Genomic DNA, 14836 nt, shown 5'->3' on the forward strand with positions numbered 1-14836 from the left:
TGTATTCATATGCACACAAATGTTTCACTTATGTTTTTTCTTAATATTTTCAAATTTCTAAAAAGAATATTTTCAAATTTCTTCATGCATGCATGTTTCCTTTCCCAACTACATTGTTATTGCTGAAAAATTCAAGAAGACATTGTCCCCCTCACTATGCCTCCTAGAACCATCCTGGAACCCAATGTCTCTCCCCAGGTACCCCCCATTTCCCTTCTACATCTCTTCCCAGGTGCTGAAACCTTCAGCCACCAGCCCTAAAATCATTCCCATTCACCTAAAGAAATTTCTGTGGGAAATCCAAGCCAACCCACGTATCACTCTTCCCTTCCTTCCCTTGGCCTGGGCCATCCAGGCCCAAAGCAGGGAAAAAGCTATAGTCTTTTTCTATGGGTCTCAGTGCAGGAGAGGGACGCATTTACTAAGAGGGGGATGAGTCTCTGTGTAAGTCATTTGATTAAAAGTTTCTATATTTAATAATTATTCCAAAGAGAGTATCTTAGCTATTATTATTATCCATTTTTATTGCCATTAACAATGAAATGTCACTCTTATAGCTACACAGAGTACTCTCAGTTTTACAGATAATGTCAGAAGCATGGTGTTCACTGGCTCCAGTGCTGGGCATGCACCTTGTATCAGCAGCTCATTTGCTCCTAGGCATAGGGTGCTGCTCGCTCTCCCTCCTGTTCCTTGCTTGTATACTCACTGCAGAATTCCTTAACCCACTCCTGCCACCTCCTTTCTGGGGATGTATTTGCTCAACTGTGGCAAATTTAGGCAATTGTGAATAAGGAAAATATTAAAACAAATATGTATGATGGAGGAAGTAGGAAATTATAGAATCTTTTAAGTTTAAAGGGATTTTATTTTTTCAAATCCCAAAGTCTACCTCCCATTTGCAATGCACAGATTCTGAGGAACAGAAAGGTTAGGAGACCACTGAAGCTATACAGCAGATTTGTGGTAAAAAGGCAGGACTGGAACTCAGACCTTCTGGTGCTCAATCAAGTTCTCTTCCATCACCACATGGAATTTTCCCAGCTTTTGTCAAATACTTTAGAAAACCTGAGCTAGCTTCCAAACGTATCTGACAGGACAAGGACACAGTGAAAGCATTGAAATATATTTTATTTTTAAAGTATGCCCTTATTTCTGTCATTTTTTTCTCTCTCTCACTTATCTTAATCTCACCTGGATAGTTTTATCTAAGAAGGAGGAAATATCAGTACCGGCATTAAACCCTGCTTTTGCTTTGCCTTACAAGGACCTAGCCAACATATTGTTTGCCCCAGGGAGGAGGTTGGAGGTCTCCAGGGTCACTGTTCCTACATCTTGGAAATAAAATTCTAAAGGGATTCCCAATATCATAGTCTCCCAAAATGTATACACACTTTAATAGCTGATAGCTCAATTTTGAAAATGAAATGCATTTTAGTGAACACTGCCTTTATAATTATTCAAAGTATGTGTATACATTTTTAAGACCACCCTATTTAGTGCTGGATGCCATGAATTGAAATTGTGTCATTTGTGTAGTCATAAGGTCAGCTTAATATATGTCTGAATATGCTTGATCAATTTAAATTACAAATCACCATAATTTGTAAAGTATTGATCAATGAATAGCCATTAAAATCACACATTAAAAATATATACATTACACTCATATATATAATTTTAGAATGGCAGACAGTACTGTCTCTGATACTGTGGGGAAGGTTAGGATATCAACCTTGATATTAGGTGACTTCTAGCAGCATGGCCTGTAATCACAGTTATGGCGCCCTCACTAGCAGCCACACTTTACCAGCACACCTGTGTCAACACCGCTCAGAATGAGTCACTCACCCTGGGTACATGTACGAATTACCTTTCACAGTTAGTTTGTCAAAAAGGTAGAGGTCACATCTGGCAAAGTTACTGAGTCACTGGTGTAGGAATCTGAAACCCAAACTCTCTCCATTGAATTCTCCCTCTCGCCTTTGTAAATGTTCCATTTCACCAATAAAGGGCTGTCAGTCTCAAGATTTAAGGATTTAAGCTTGAAGGGGCTATAATTATTTCTCTAGGACTCTGTCAAGAGATTTCTGTACTTACTCATTCATTGTTCCCATGTGATTTTATATTTGTCATTTTTTTCTCTCTAAACAGCAGAAGTTTTTTAATTGCTCCACACAAATGGAAAACTAAGGTGAAGACAATAAATCTGAACTTGACTTTTCATACCTAGTAGTACTATGAAAAGGCTGAGTGATTTGGACAGTGATTGCAAAGATCGGCTTTTATTAGAAAGATATGTGGTCTTTGCCCAGGTTATTTCTTAATGAAGTCATTTAAAGGGATTTTCACTTTGCTCCTTTTTCTCTTTTGTTCATAGGTCCTGAGTGTTCCCAGAACTACACAAGCCCTAGTGGAGTGATAAAATCCCCTGGATTCCCTGAAAAATATCCCAACAGCCTTGAATGCACTTATATTATCTTCGCACCAAAGATGTCAGAGATTATCCTGGAATTTGAAAGCTTTGACCTAGAGCTTGACTCAAATCCTCCTGGGGGCATGTTCTGTCGCTATGACCGGCTAGAAATCTGGGATGGATTCCCTGATGGTAAGAAGGGAAAGAAGAATCCCCAAAAGGGAAAGACCGGGGGGGCCGGGGGGGGGGGGGAGTAATGGGATCCTTTGACACACGTCATGATACATGCATCATTTTTTAAAAATAGCTCAGAAGGAGGAAGGAAATCAATAATTCTATGCAGAGCAGCTTTGAGCTCAAACAGCCTTAGTAATTAGTTCAACTCCTTCATTTTGTAGATAAGGAAACTGAGACCCTGAATGATCATGCAAAACCTCATACTTTTTTGTGATATAATTAAAAACCAATATATAGTTTTCCTGACTAAAGTATTTTGTTCATTTTATTGGCCTGTCTACTGGTCATTAATTCATAGGCTGTTAGAGGAGAATATCTTAAGAGATAAATTAAATCAAACCACTCATTTTACCAATGCTGAGCCTAAGAGAAGTTAAATACCTAGTAAAAGTTTAGGGGTGAAATAAGCATCCATTATGCTACTGAAAAATTTAGAAGAGGAATGAGAATGTTTGGACATTTCTAATTTAGACAGACCTTGCCCACTTCTAGTGAATTTTTATCTTTGGCAACTTGAATCACCTCAATACATTCTTCATATTCATTGTTCCTATCATCTAAATTCATTATACACTTTTTTGATTGAGCACCTGCCCTGTCCCAGGCACTATTCTAGCCACTTGGTAAATAAAACCATCAAAGATGACTATCCTTGTGGAGCTTAGATTTGGGGCGGGGGGGGGGCGGGAATGAAACAATAAACAAGGCATAGTACAAATAAATGAATTATATGTATGGAATGTTAGAAGGTGAGAAGTTCTATAAACAAGAAAAAAGTGAAAGAAAGAAAAATAGAGCAGTATGAAGGTATGAAAAGTGCTAGTGTTAGGGGAGAGGGATGTGTGGAATAATTTTTAAATAGGATGGTCAGACTAGGTCTTCTACAGAAAGTGATATTTGAGCTAAGATTTGAGGGAGGTCAGAGAGGTAGCCCTGTGGACACCTAAAGGAAAGTTTTCCATTTAAACCCTTGTGCATTAGAAGAAGAATGGCAAAAATACACACCCAAATTCTGAACAGCGGGAGAGAACATCAAATAATTTGCTGCAGCTGCATTGCATGGCATAGCTTGTCTTGTGTTTAGTCTGGTTTAATATTAATATTTTTTCTAGAGAATACACTATACAAATCAGAAAGGGCAGTTTGGAAGTTCTTACAAATCATGCAGTTAGACATATATAACCATCTATAAAATATTATTTTATGATATTATCAATTTGGAGGAAACAGTATTTAAATAAATTATAGATGGAGAACAAGTATAATGTAAAAGAAATTGCCTTTGACTTTGAAATGACATTAAATTATCAGTGTAATTTAATTTAGTTATGTTCCTGTTCCTAGACAGTAAAGGAGAAAAACTGGGTTTAAAGAAAGCTTATATTGTCATTGGAATACATGGATAAGTTAACATTAGTTTAGCTGTTTTTTTAGTCTTTTACCATATAAATAGGGTTATGATGATCTTAAGGAAACTCCTTCATTAAGTAATGAGATTTTCCCAAACAGAGTACTGATTGATTTCCAAGTATTCAATCCAATAATTAGGAAAACAATATTCTAATAGTATTGTAATAATAGTTGGAACATTTAATAAAGGGTTCATTTGTTCACAACCCAAATTTGCAGCCTTCCTTTCTAGAACTTACATTTAAATTAACATGTGAAAAAGAGGTTTAATCAACCACCTTATTTAGAATATTTCAGAAAGAAGCACATTGTTATTAGTGTCAAGGGTTTTTCAAAGTAGTAATTTTCTGGCTTTGGAAAATCACTGAGTTGAATGGAAGAACAATTAACAATGAGAGTTGTTAGCCTTGCAATTCACCCATGTTTTGAACTATGGTGAGTTTGACTTGATCCCAGAGAAAATTGGCTTTGGAATGGAAAAAAATGTGTTTGTATATTTGTTAATGTTTACCTGGCCTTGTCCATCTTATGCCAACGTAGCAGCTCACTCTCTTAGCCAAAATGAGAGACTGCGTGCTCTCCTGAGTTTCTGTCAGTGGCACTAGAAACATTTTTTCATAGTAGTTCAATACATACAGTTTCTCTGCCAGCAAAATTGCTTTTAGTCTTTGATATTCTTTCCAAAAATAACAACCAGAAGGCGCTGAAGGCTTTTAACCACCAAGTGATTTTTATGTTGCATTTTATCACAAACATTAAATTAGATGACTAAGTAATTCAAAGCTACCCATTGATTCAAATAGACTTTGAAGAAAAGCAGTTCACTCCAAAACTGGAAATCCAAGGCATGCATGTTGTGAACCACATATCTCCATCTATCATGCTCTCTGAAGCTCTGTGGATTCACAAGTAGCAACTCTGAAGTAATTGAGGAAGTTTAAACATATAGCTAAGCATGCTGCCTGGTTGATGCCACAAATGCTTGTGCTGAATCATGGAACCAAGTATGAATGCTTAACTCACACCACATGGATGCAGATGAAGTCAGCCCCCTTCTGGGGATGGGGGGAGAAGCTGGGACTATCCTTGTTACCTATATCCTAAGCATTATTGATGAGTTTAGGAATACCTTTCATAAAAGCTAAATTGAGTTCTGTTTTTAAAAATTTACCTTTAAATTAAAATTAACCTTCTAAACTATAAATATAAAATATAAATCACATAAATATAAACATTCCAAAATATAAATGCAAGTGTTTTTCTGGGGAAAAGTTGCAAAGTCCAGATATTCTCCACCAAAAGGTTCATTATTGTAAGACTAATATACATAGCCTATCTTGCACATTTCTGAAATGATTCCATTATTTATTTATTTATTCATTCATTCATTCAAAATACCTCATTTTAAAATGACCTCTTTAGATTAGATCATTGTCCTTTTTTTAAAAAAGTAAAAAGGTAGAAAAAAGCCAAAGTGTCTGACTCTGAAGTAGGGTGGTAATTATTGGAGAGATTAATGGGAAAATACAAAGAATGAGGTACTACCATTTCCAGTTCCAGGTATATCTTTTAAACTATACAAGTACTATACTGGTTTCACACCTGAGAAGATATCAATGATTTTAGGAATTGTAGCAGTTCTACTCTCCCTCAAGAGTTAGCTTAGTCCATATTGCTCGCTTAAATTCTTCAACAATTCAATTTTTGAATGATACTTCTGTTTTTGTGACAATTTTCTTCTCCTTGGTGTTGAGTCCAAAAGAATGGGAGAAGGAAATCTAGTCTCTGTGTTCATGTAAATACACAAATGCACACAAACCTGAGACGGACAAGAGTACTTTACCCACTCTCCCTCAGATCAATATTGCATTAGTTTGCTAGGCTAAGGTCTCACTGTTGTTCAGGAAAATTCAATACTTCTTTGTATTATAGTCGAAAAAGCCTTTCACTCTCATATCTTGAGGGTTCCTGTAGAGAGTTGTATTCTGCTGTCTGGGGCAATGTTCTAAAGGACAGAAGGCAGATTTACACAGCATGCCATACACATTATAAACCAGTGAGTCATGGAGACTCTAAATTATGAGTCTGCAGTAGACAAGTTCTCTTCTGTTTGCTCCTTCAAAAAGACTCCCCCTGCCCCCACCCTCTCCAGAGGAACTGGGTGACAGTGGTGGGGGAGGATCAGCAACCAGAGCTGAAGGGGGTGACTACAACTTCCCTTGTGCCCTATATTCTTGCTAAGGTCAGTGACCATGGTGATCAGAGAAGGACCCCAACGATTAAGGCTGTAAAAGTTTGCCCACAAACAAAAGAAAAAGAAAGTGATGAAACCACAATAATGGAATTTAAATGAGGGAGGATGAATGGACTTTAAGCCTCCCATTAAGATTGAAGACCAGAAATGGGATTCTTTTTAAGGAAAGAAAATATTTGAGTTTATACTCTAGCTAGATATTTTTATGCATATGTTATGGGCAACTTTACACTCCATACTAAAGGAAAAAAGTGTTGGATTGTGGTAGGGCCACATTCGGAATGAGGAAAATCTGGCAAAGTACTAGCACTTACAGAAGAATCTGAGGCCAGGATTAAAGCTAGAAAAACAAACAAACAAACAAAAGACAGCAAAAGTTTCATCTTCTGAAATGTTCTCTTCTGCCAACTTGGAATGTAACAAAATGTTCTTCCTTAATGCAAAGCCACTGCCTATGACCATGTGATGCATTTTAGATAATCTTTATCAATTCCCTTAAATGGGTCAGCCTTCTTGTTTCCTTCATAATAAAGCAATATAAACATACACACAATGTTTGCTTGCTGATGAGTGAGGGATTACGATAGACAGAAAACTCTTGGTGTGTTCTTTATTGAACTTATTGGGATGAGATTGGTTAATAAAATTATACAGGTTTCAGGCATACAATTCTACAACACATCATCTGTATATTATATTGTGTGTTTACCAACCCAAGTCAAGTCTCCTTCCATCACCATTTATCCCCTCTTTACTCTCATCTATCTCCTCCACCCCGCTTCCCTCTAGAAATCACCATACTGTTGTCTATGTCCACATGAGTCTTTCTTTTTTTTTTTTCTTTGCTTAATCCCTTCACCCTTCTCACCCAGCCCTCCATCCTCTCCCCTCTGGCAGCTGATAGTCTGTTCTCTTTGAATTCTGTCAAATCAATTGCTTTGAATGCATGAAATAACCTTTTTGTACTAACTCAAATATGTAAACTACGTAGGATTAGGTTTTGTTTTTCTTTTTCTTTGTGTTTTTTGTTCTCTTTTTAAGAGTATTGGCTAAGAACTAAAAACCTGTTAGCCAAGAATCTGAACACTCTAAAAAGAAGGGTTCTCAGATTAGTTGCCAACCTAAGAACTCAGCTGATATGTGGGACTCCAGGCTGATCACTTCTGTGGGGTTCGCTTTTTCAGTCACACTTGGAGTTTCTCTGAGCCCTCGTCCACAGCCTTCTGCGTCCAAGCTGCACATACAGGCCTTGGAACACCTCTTCCCTGTTGAAGGCTTATCCTGCCAGGGATAGGTCCACCTACTGTATTTTCTTGAACAAAGCAATAACTTTTAGTTGAAATGCACAAAATCATGGGTTTCTTGGAGGGTAAAATGGTCCACGTCAGATTGTCTTTCTAAGTCCAAACCATCTGGTACGTTTTTACCATATGTGCAAAGAAAAAACCTAGAGAAAATGATACTTTTTTTTGTCTTGCTATTGATCTGGACAGGGAAATGGAAAGATTCTCCAAACCCAGATGGCCCTGCACCATCCATAAGACAATTTATAATTATTAATTGCCAAGATTTGTCTAAAAGCACTTCAACAAGGGTGTGGCCAGTGTAAGCCAAATAGCAATTTAACTTTATCACAAATCAATCAGCATTCCCAAACTTGACTGCCTCAGGGACTACTTTCTTCCTGGTGCACACAGTCAAATAGCTGCTGGGACCGGCTCTTGGCCGCTGGACACCAGTGCAACACAGTCAGGGAAAAAACTAGGACCGAAGTCAGAAAGATGTATTTTCCTTTCATTTTGAATACAACTTGCTATTTTGCATAAATGATTGGTATCTACAGTTTCTAAATTTTTAAATTGTCACAATTGTAAATTAGTCTTCAGATTAAGTTCTGAGTTGGACAGGATCCTTTATCAAAGTCACTGATATTTGTCATAATAGGGCTCCAGGATTAAAATATAGAATGAGGAAAGAAATCAGGGTTACACAGTGTTGGATCAGACCCTGAGTATTGCCCTGGTTCCAGCCAGGATCTCAGGACATAGGCCTTCCTTAGGATCTCCTTCTAGGGCAGGGCAGTGAGGACAGGCAACTCTAAGAGACCTTGTTCACCACAGCATCAAATTGGTCCTGGAGATGAATTCCAAGGTTCCACTTAACAGCCCAAATCTCGTTCTTTGAAAGTGAAGAAAGCATTTTGATTCTGTTACTGAACACAACTTGCTTCCCAGGGAATGTGGTGATATCTGTTACTGCTCTTCTGAGTACACTTGGAAATTCTCTCCACAAACCTGATTGGATATGTTCAATGCAAAGCAATTAGCCAGGGAAGATGCTTTGAGTAGGAAAACACTGGGTTCCACTGAAACCCATGTTTGCAAATGGGGGTTCTTGCATCTGCTTTAGAAGAAAATATATTTTAATGTTTTCTGCATTTCTCCCTTTCCAGTTGGCCCTCACATTGGACGTTACTGTGGACAGAAAACACCAGGTCGTGTTCGTTCCTCATCTGGCATTCTATCGATGGTTTTTTATACTGACAGTGCGATAGCAAAAGAAGGCTTCTCAGCAAACTACAGCGTCCTGCAGAGCAGCCTCTCTGAAGGTCAGTGTTCATTCACCTTGCAAAGCCTGTGGGAAATACTCCTTGTTATTCTTCCTCACACACCAGGGGTAGCAAGAAACAATAAAGAAATGTTTCTTGAATTGGATTGCCAAGTGTTTATTTTTCTCTTTTAAGTGGGTTTTACGAATATCAATAGGAAGAATTATCTGGTGTGCTTTCTTAATAAAATTATACATGAGGTGGTTGCTTATAAGCCTCTGAAATTATGGGAGAAAGTGGGAAATCGAAAAACTGCTTTGAAACAATGAAATATGCCAGGCCACCTACCTGACATCTTCAAATATGTATTGGGCTGAGATTCCTAAAAGGACAAGCATGCATCATGGATGATAAGGATGAATCTGTGGAGTTCATTGACAGGGCAGCCATATAGAATGGATGGTGTGCCATGGTTTGGTCTGCGGAAACCGTTATGTTGTTCTTTCTTAAGTGAATGAAAGTGGATATTCATGTAAAAGAAGCATGTAATTTCTGTTACAACTTTGCATAAAAGAAAGGAAAAGGAATATCTGTTTATATCTTATTAAAATACTCAAATAACTCTGCCCTTCCTCAAAGTTTATGTGTTTTCCAGCTTTTAAGGGCCCAATGGGGGGAAAAATAATGAAGAACAATGAATAAATTGTTTCATCAGTTCTAGCTTTTGGGTTGTAAAGTAAGATAAGGAGAAGACTAGGTGTTTGGAGACCTTTTATACCAGATCTTAATGGAAAATAAAAAGGCCAATTAAATTCCAAGAAATTTAATTGATTAATTAATCCATGTATTTTTGTGCTATAAATATTTTTATATTACAAATAACAAACCTAACCTTAAAAGTATAAAACCAGTGAATGAAAACCTTTTATGCCTTAAAACCTTACCTATTGTGATAGAAAATTCAAAAAATGTAAAATTTTGGTTAGTTGAGATTTTCTGGATGGTCCATTTTTAAAGCCTTTTTCACTTTAGTGCCTTAGATTCACATTTTCCTAAAATTAATGATTCATTTTCCAATATCATATGTCATATCAATTTCATATTTTATTTTTTCACTTAGTGTATGAGACCTAGTGGAATACATGGTCATCATTGTTAGCATTATTTTATGCTCTAAAACTCTTAAACTGTTGTGCCCTTTGGGATCATATGATACTGCATTTACCCCTGACAGATACTTTTGTGTTTTAATAAAATAAACTGGTGATTTTAATAATCATGACTAGGCCAGGAGCAGGTAGCATGAGAACTAAAAGATGCAGAAGAGGTGGCATGGGTGCCAATTGCAAGGATTCTGAAAGACAGAGTTAAGGACTAGTGTCCACTGACTATGGATTGTAAATGGACATAGAATTTTTTCACTTTTATTAAATACTGTAAGAAATAATTCAATAGTAAAATTTTATTGAAACACAATTTTTGGTGTGTGCCCATGTGACATGTCTACATACATTCAACTTTGAAAAGAAATCGGAATTTCCATCATTTCCTACCAATTTCTAATAGTATTCCTGTCAACCTTGGTCCAGTTGGAAAAATATTTAATCACTATGAGGTCATCATATTGTTGCTTTAAGTGATTATTGCCATGGTCTGGCTGGGTGGCTCAGTTGGTTGGACTGTTATCCCACACACCAAAAGGTTGTGGGTTCGATTCTGGGTCAGGGCACATTTTGGTTTTGATCCCCAGACATGGTGCATATAGGAGGCAACCAATCTATGTTTCTCTCTCTTCTCTCTCACATCGATGTTTCTCTCTCTCTCTCCCCCTTACTCTCTCTTTTTCTAAAAAAAAAAAGGAATATATATCCTCAGGTGAGGATTAAAAAAAAATTATTTCCATGAACCTGAGTGTCCATCAATAGATAAATCAAAGAGAACATGTGAAAAATGTAATATTATTCAGCCATAACAAGAATGAAATCTTACCATTGATGACAAAATGGATGGACCTAGAAGGTATTATACTAAGTGAAATAAATCAGACAGAGAAAGACAAACACCGTGTGACTCCACTTATATGTAGAATCTATAAAACAAAATAAATGGGCAAACAAAACAGAAACAGAAATTATTGCCACGAAAATGCATATATGAGTCCTAGCTTCTAATAAGTTCTTTACTGTCATCTTTTGTAAAACTTTGTTTGAACACAATATGAAATTTTTAGTCTGTCAGATTAAAAAGAAGAAGAAACACAGGTGCCCTGTTTTGATGACTTTGGGCCATTTTTTTCCTCCTTTCAGATTTCAAATGTATGGAAGCTCTGGGCATGGAATCGGGAGAGATTCATTCTGACCAAATCACAGCTTCTTCCCAGTATAGCACCAACTGGTCTTCAGAACGCTCCCGCCTGAATTACCCTGAGAATGGATGGACTCCTGGAGAAGATTCCTACAGAGAGTGGATACAGGTAGGTCGCTTAAGACCTGGCACATTTAGGGTTGAAGATGATTTTGGTCATTTAGAAAGATTGTTGAAAAAACGCAATGCCTGACAAGTGCCTTCAGATGAGAAGAGAAGGCTAATGGGCACTAAGTCACTGTGGAACCATGTCACGAGGCACACCATCAAAAAAAAAAAAAAAAGCAAGCCCTGATGACATCTCTCAAAAGCCATGCATCTTCTCAAATACTTACATAGGACTCTTCACAGAATTTAAGCAAAGATGTCTCACTTTGGTAACACTGAAAGATCTGATTTTTCCCCAAAACTACACATTTTTTATTAATATGCTTCCTACTTCAACAGATGTTTATTTCCTGGATGAAATATATTAAACCTACTTGTAGACTTGAGTGAAATACTTGTTCCCAAGTATAGGGTTTTTAATTTATTTGTTCAGGTAGACAAAGGGAAGAAGCAGATTGAGGTTCACTTTTCCATGTAGGGTAATATAGCACAGGTGGTTTATTTGAGGGCACTGGTCTCTGTGGATTATGTTTACACATCCATGTATGAAATGCACATATTCATATTCTCATTAGTGAAATTGTTTCTGCTTTCCTCACTTTGCTCTGGCATTCCCTTCTCTCCCATAACCCTTATATTCCCCACAAACCCTCCTCCCGTCAGTAGTATCCCCACCCCTCACTCATCTCTGGTCTTGATCCTAACACCATATCCAGTCCTCAACTTGCCCAACCTTGATATCTGGATACTCCCAGACAAAGCTCACATTCTTGACTTTTTCACCCATTGTAAAATGAAACACACATATCTGGCTGAGTGGGTTAACCTGTGGGAAATTATACAAAGTGAATTGCTGAAGGATCCAGGCTCCCTTTTGAGGAGAGTAGGCAGCACCTTGCATTCATTGCTAGATATATAAAAATGACTAATTCCCAGAGGGAGAGTTTCTCAGTAAGAAAAAAAAACCAAGGTTATTAACCCTCTATTTTCAACATCTACTGCTGCTTCAGTCTTTTGAGAACAAAATGCCAGATTTTGTTTTACTTTGGAAAGGTCAATATTAGTTTAACAAAAATTTAATGTGAAATGGCCTATTATAGGAGACAAACTCATCCTAACCTCTTACAGGAGACTGAACTAATGCTGAGAAATATCTAAAGGGTGAGAAAAGATGAGACTTTTACCTTGAGACTACTGAATCCAGTTCTATATTAAGTCAGAAATGAAATGAATTTGCCTATGTCAAAAAAGCTCTTGGTAACTTTAACTTGTTTTTCCACATTCCCAAACCAACAAGCAATTGTGTGTGATTGACAGATGTGCCTCTAGAGGAAAGCTTACATTTTGCAGTGCTAAGCGTGTTTGCATGGTAATGCAGTCCCATTCTTGGTAATGTGGAAAGCGCTCAATAATTTAGGGGAAGTGGTCTTGCAAGAGGCCTGAAATTGCAACTGCAGCAATTCTTCTGTGCAAGGCAAGTCAGTAGAAACACGGAAACAAAATAGGTCCTGCAAAGTAATTTTCAACAGGACAGGATTTACATCATTCTCAGGAGTTAGACACAATTTGAGATTGCCCTAGAAGAAAAAAATATCTCAAATGTTCCAACTCTTTCTATCAAAGCATGTTCAGGAAAAGCAAAGTAACCAAAACAAGAAGGTTTATTTCTTTCTTGTGCTACTTTCCATCTCTCATTCGCTGAAGGGCTGCTCCACATTTTCTCAACCAGGGCCCACAAGGAGGGGGAGCAGCCGTCATCTGAAATGTTGCCTGTCACCAAGGCAGAGGGAGAAAGAGAGTGTGGTAGAACATGCTGGCTCTTTAATTCCCTCAAAAAAAGCACTTCCACCCACTTTTTTTTTTTTGCCAAAGCAAATCCCACAGCCACAGTAAACGTCTGAGAGGCAGCAATTCAACATGTGCTAACAGGAAGAGAGCTAGAAATAGTTGACAATTGTGCCATTCATAAAATAGTTACCATTTATTGCGTACTTACTATGCGGCCTGACCTCGCTGAATCCCTGACATAATTTTAATTCTCTGAGCAATCCTGTGGAAGAGGTACAATTATCCTCATTTTAAAACACTGAGGTTCGAAAAAATTAGTAAATGCCCTAGGTCACAGTTAGTGACTGAGTTTGGCAACCAGGGTCTGTGGGACCCCAACACCTGCTTCTTTACACAGTGTGCTGCATCTTTATCATTCATTGCCACCCCTAGAAATTCAATCACTTACCTCCCCTTAGACTTTCCTCCCTCTGGGAAGGCTCACACCAAGATGACTTGGGTGCTAACTGCTTCTAAGCCTGGCATGCAGGGCCCTAGCTCCTCAGCCCTCTCTATAAGATGAATGTCAGAAAAGCTTAGAGTCTGCTCACCTTGAGGTAAAATGAGCCTTTTCTTCTTGGGGAGCTTAGTGGGCTCATTTACATGTTAGTTGTGTCTGTATACATGGTGGGAGTGCCTAACATCCACCCAACACCTAATTACGAATAATTTCATGTGTTTCCAGCTTTTCAGAAACTACCTGGAGGTGGTTAGCTCCTTGTTTTTATTAGCTAAATGCTTTACAAATTACCCAAATACAGCATCATTGGACTGAGGGGCAAGAGTCACTTACCCCATCACATCAATATGCAGATGGTATTTTTTTTTTTTTTTCAGCTTTTCCACATTTTGCATCAAATATACCCTACAAACATGTTACTGTAGCAACAAGGACAAACACTTGCATGTGTTAAATTAATAAAACAATATTGGAAGATGACTTTCCTTCAAGATAGGAACACTCTTAGGTTCCCATTGTTTTCTCTGGGAAATTACTGAGTGACATAAAAAAAAAAAAAAACAATGCACCATTAACCATCCACATGAACATTCACAATGGTGCTTCCTGTGAGATCTGTTGTCTGCCAGAAAGCTTAAAAACAAGAGGCAGCTTAGTGAGAAGGAGCACGAAGGGAAGTCTCAACTCAGAGGTCTGCACATGGTCATATCCTGCTCAAAAGGCTACTCATATCCTGAGCAACTAAAACCTCTTTATGGTCAATGGCAGAGTTAAATCACAACGTGAAATTCTCCTATTTTTTTTCAAAGTATTTCATTCTGTTCTGTGTCCTAGAGCTGCTTATCTTATTATTAATTTAACAAGAGGCCCGGTGCACAAAAATTTGTGCACTTGGGGGGGAGGGGGGGTTCCTCAGCCCGGCCTGTGCCCTCTTGCAGTCTGGGACCCCTCGGGAGATAACGACCTGCTGGCTTAGGCCTGCTCCCCGGTGGCAGAGGGCAGGCCCAATCCCTAGGTGCAGCCCCTGGTCGGGCTCAGAGCAGGGCTGACTGGGGAGTTGGGGCGCCACCCCCTGTCATGCACAGAGCAGGGCGGATTGGGAGGTTGCGATGCCACCCTCAGTCACGCTCAGGGTAGGGCCGATTGGGGGGTTGGGGCACCGCCCCCTGTCACACTCAAGGCAGGGTCGATGGGGAGGTTGCAGCGCCACCC

At 38.4% G+C, this 14836-nt stretch overlaps 1 protein-coding gene across 7 annotated transcripts in view; it reads left to right on the forward strand.

Annotated features, from left to right (window-relative positions):
- NRP1 (neuropilin 1) overlaps window positions 1-14836 on the forward strand; it is a 196639-nt gene that overhangs the window by 78400 nt on the left and 103403 nt on the right. For all 7 annotated transcript variants that reach the window (XM_005885510.2, XM_005885513.2, XM_005885511.2 and 4 more), the window contains 3 exons: window positions 2381-2608; window positions 8770-8925; window positions 11172-11338. In XM_005885510.2, the coding sequence (XP_005885572.1) occupies window positions 2381-2608; window positions 8770-8925; window positions 11172-11338 (551 nt within the window). The remainder of the gene's footprint in view (window positions 1-2380; window positions 2609-8769; window positions 8926-11171; window positions 11339-14836) is intronic.

The sequence above is a fragment of the Myotis brandtii genome, unplaced genomic scaffold (assembly GCF_000412655.1).
Source record: "Myotis brandtii unplaced genomic scaffold, ASM41265v1 scaffold914, whole genome shotgun sequence".
NCBI classification, from domain to species: domain Eukaryota; kingdom Metazoa; phylum Chordata; class Mammalia; order Chiroptera; family Vespertilionidae; genus Myotis; species Myotis brandtii.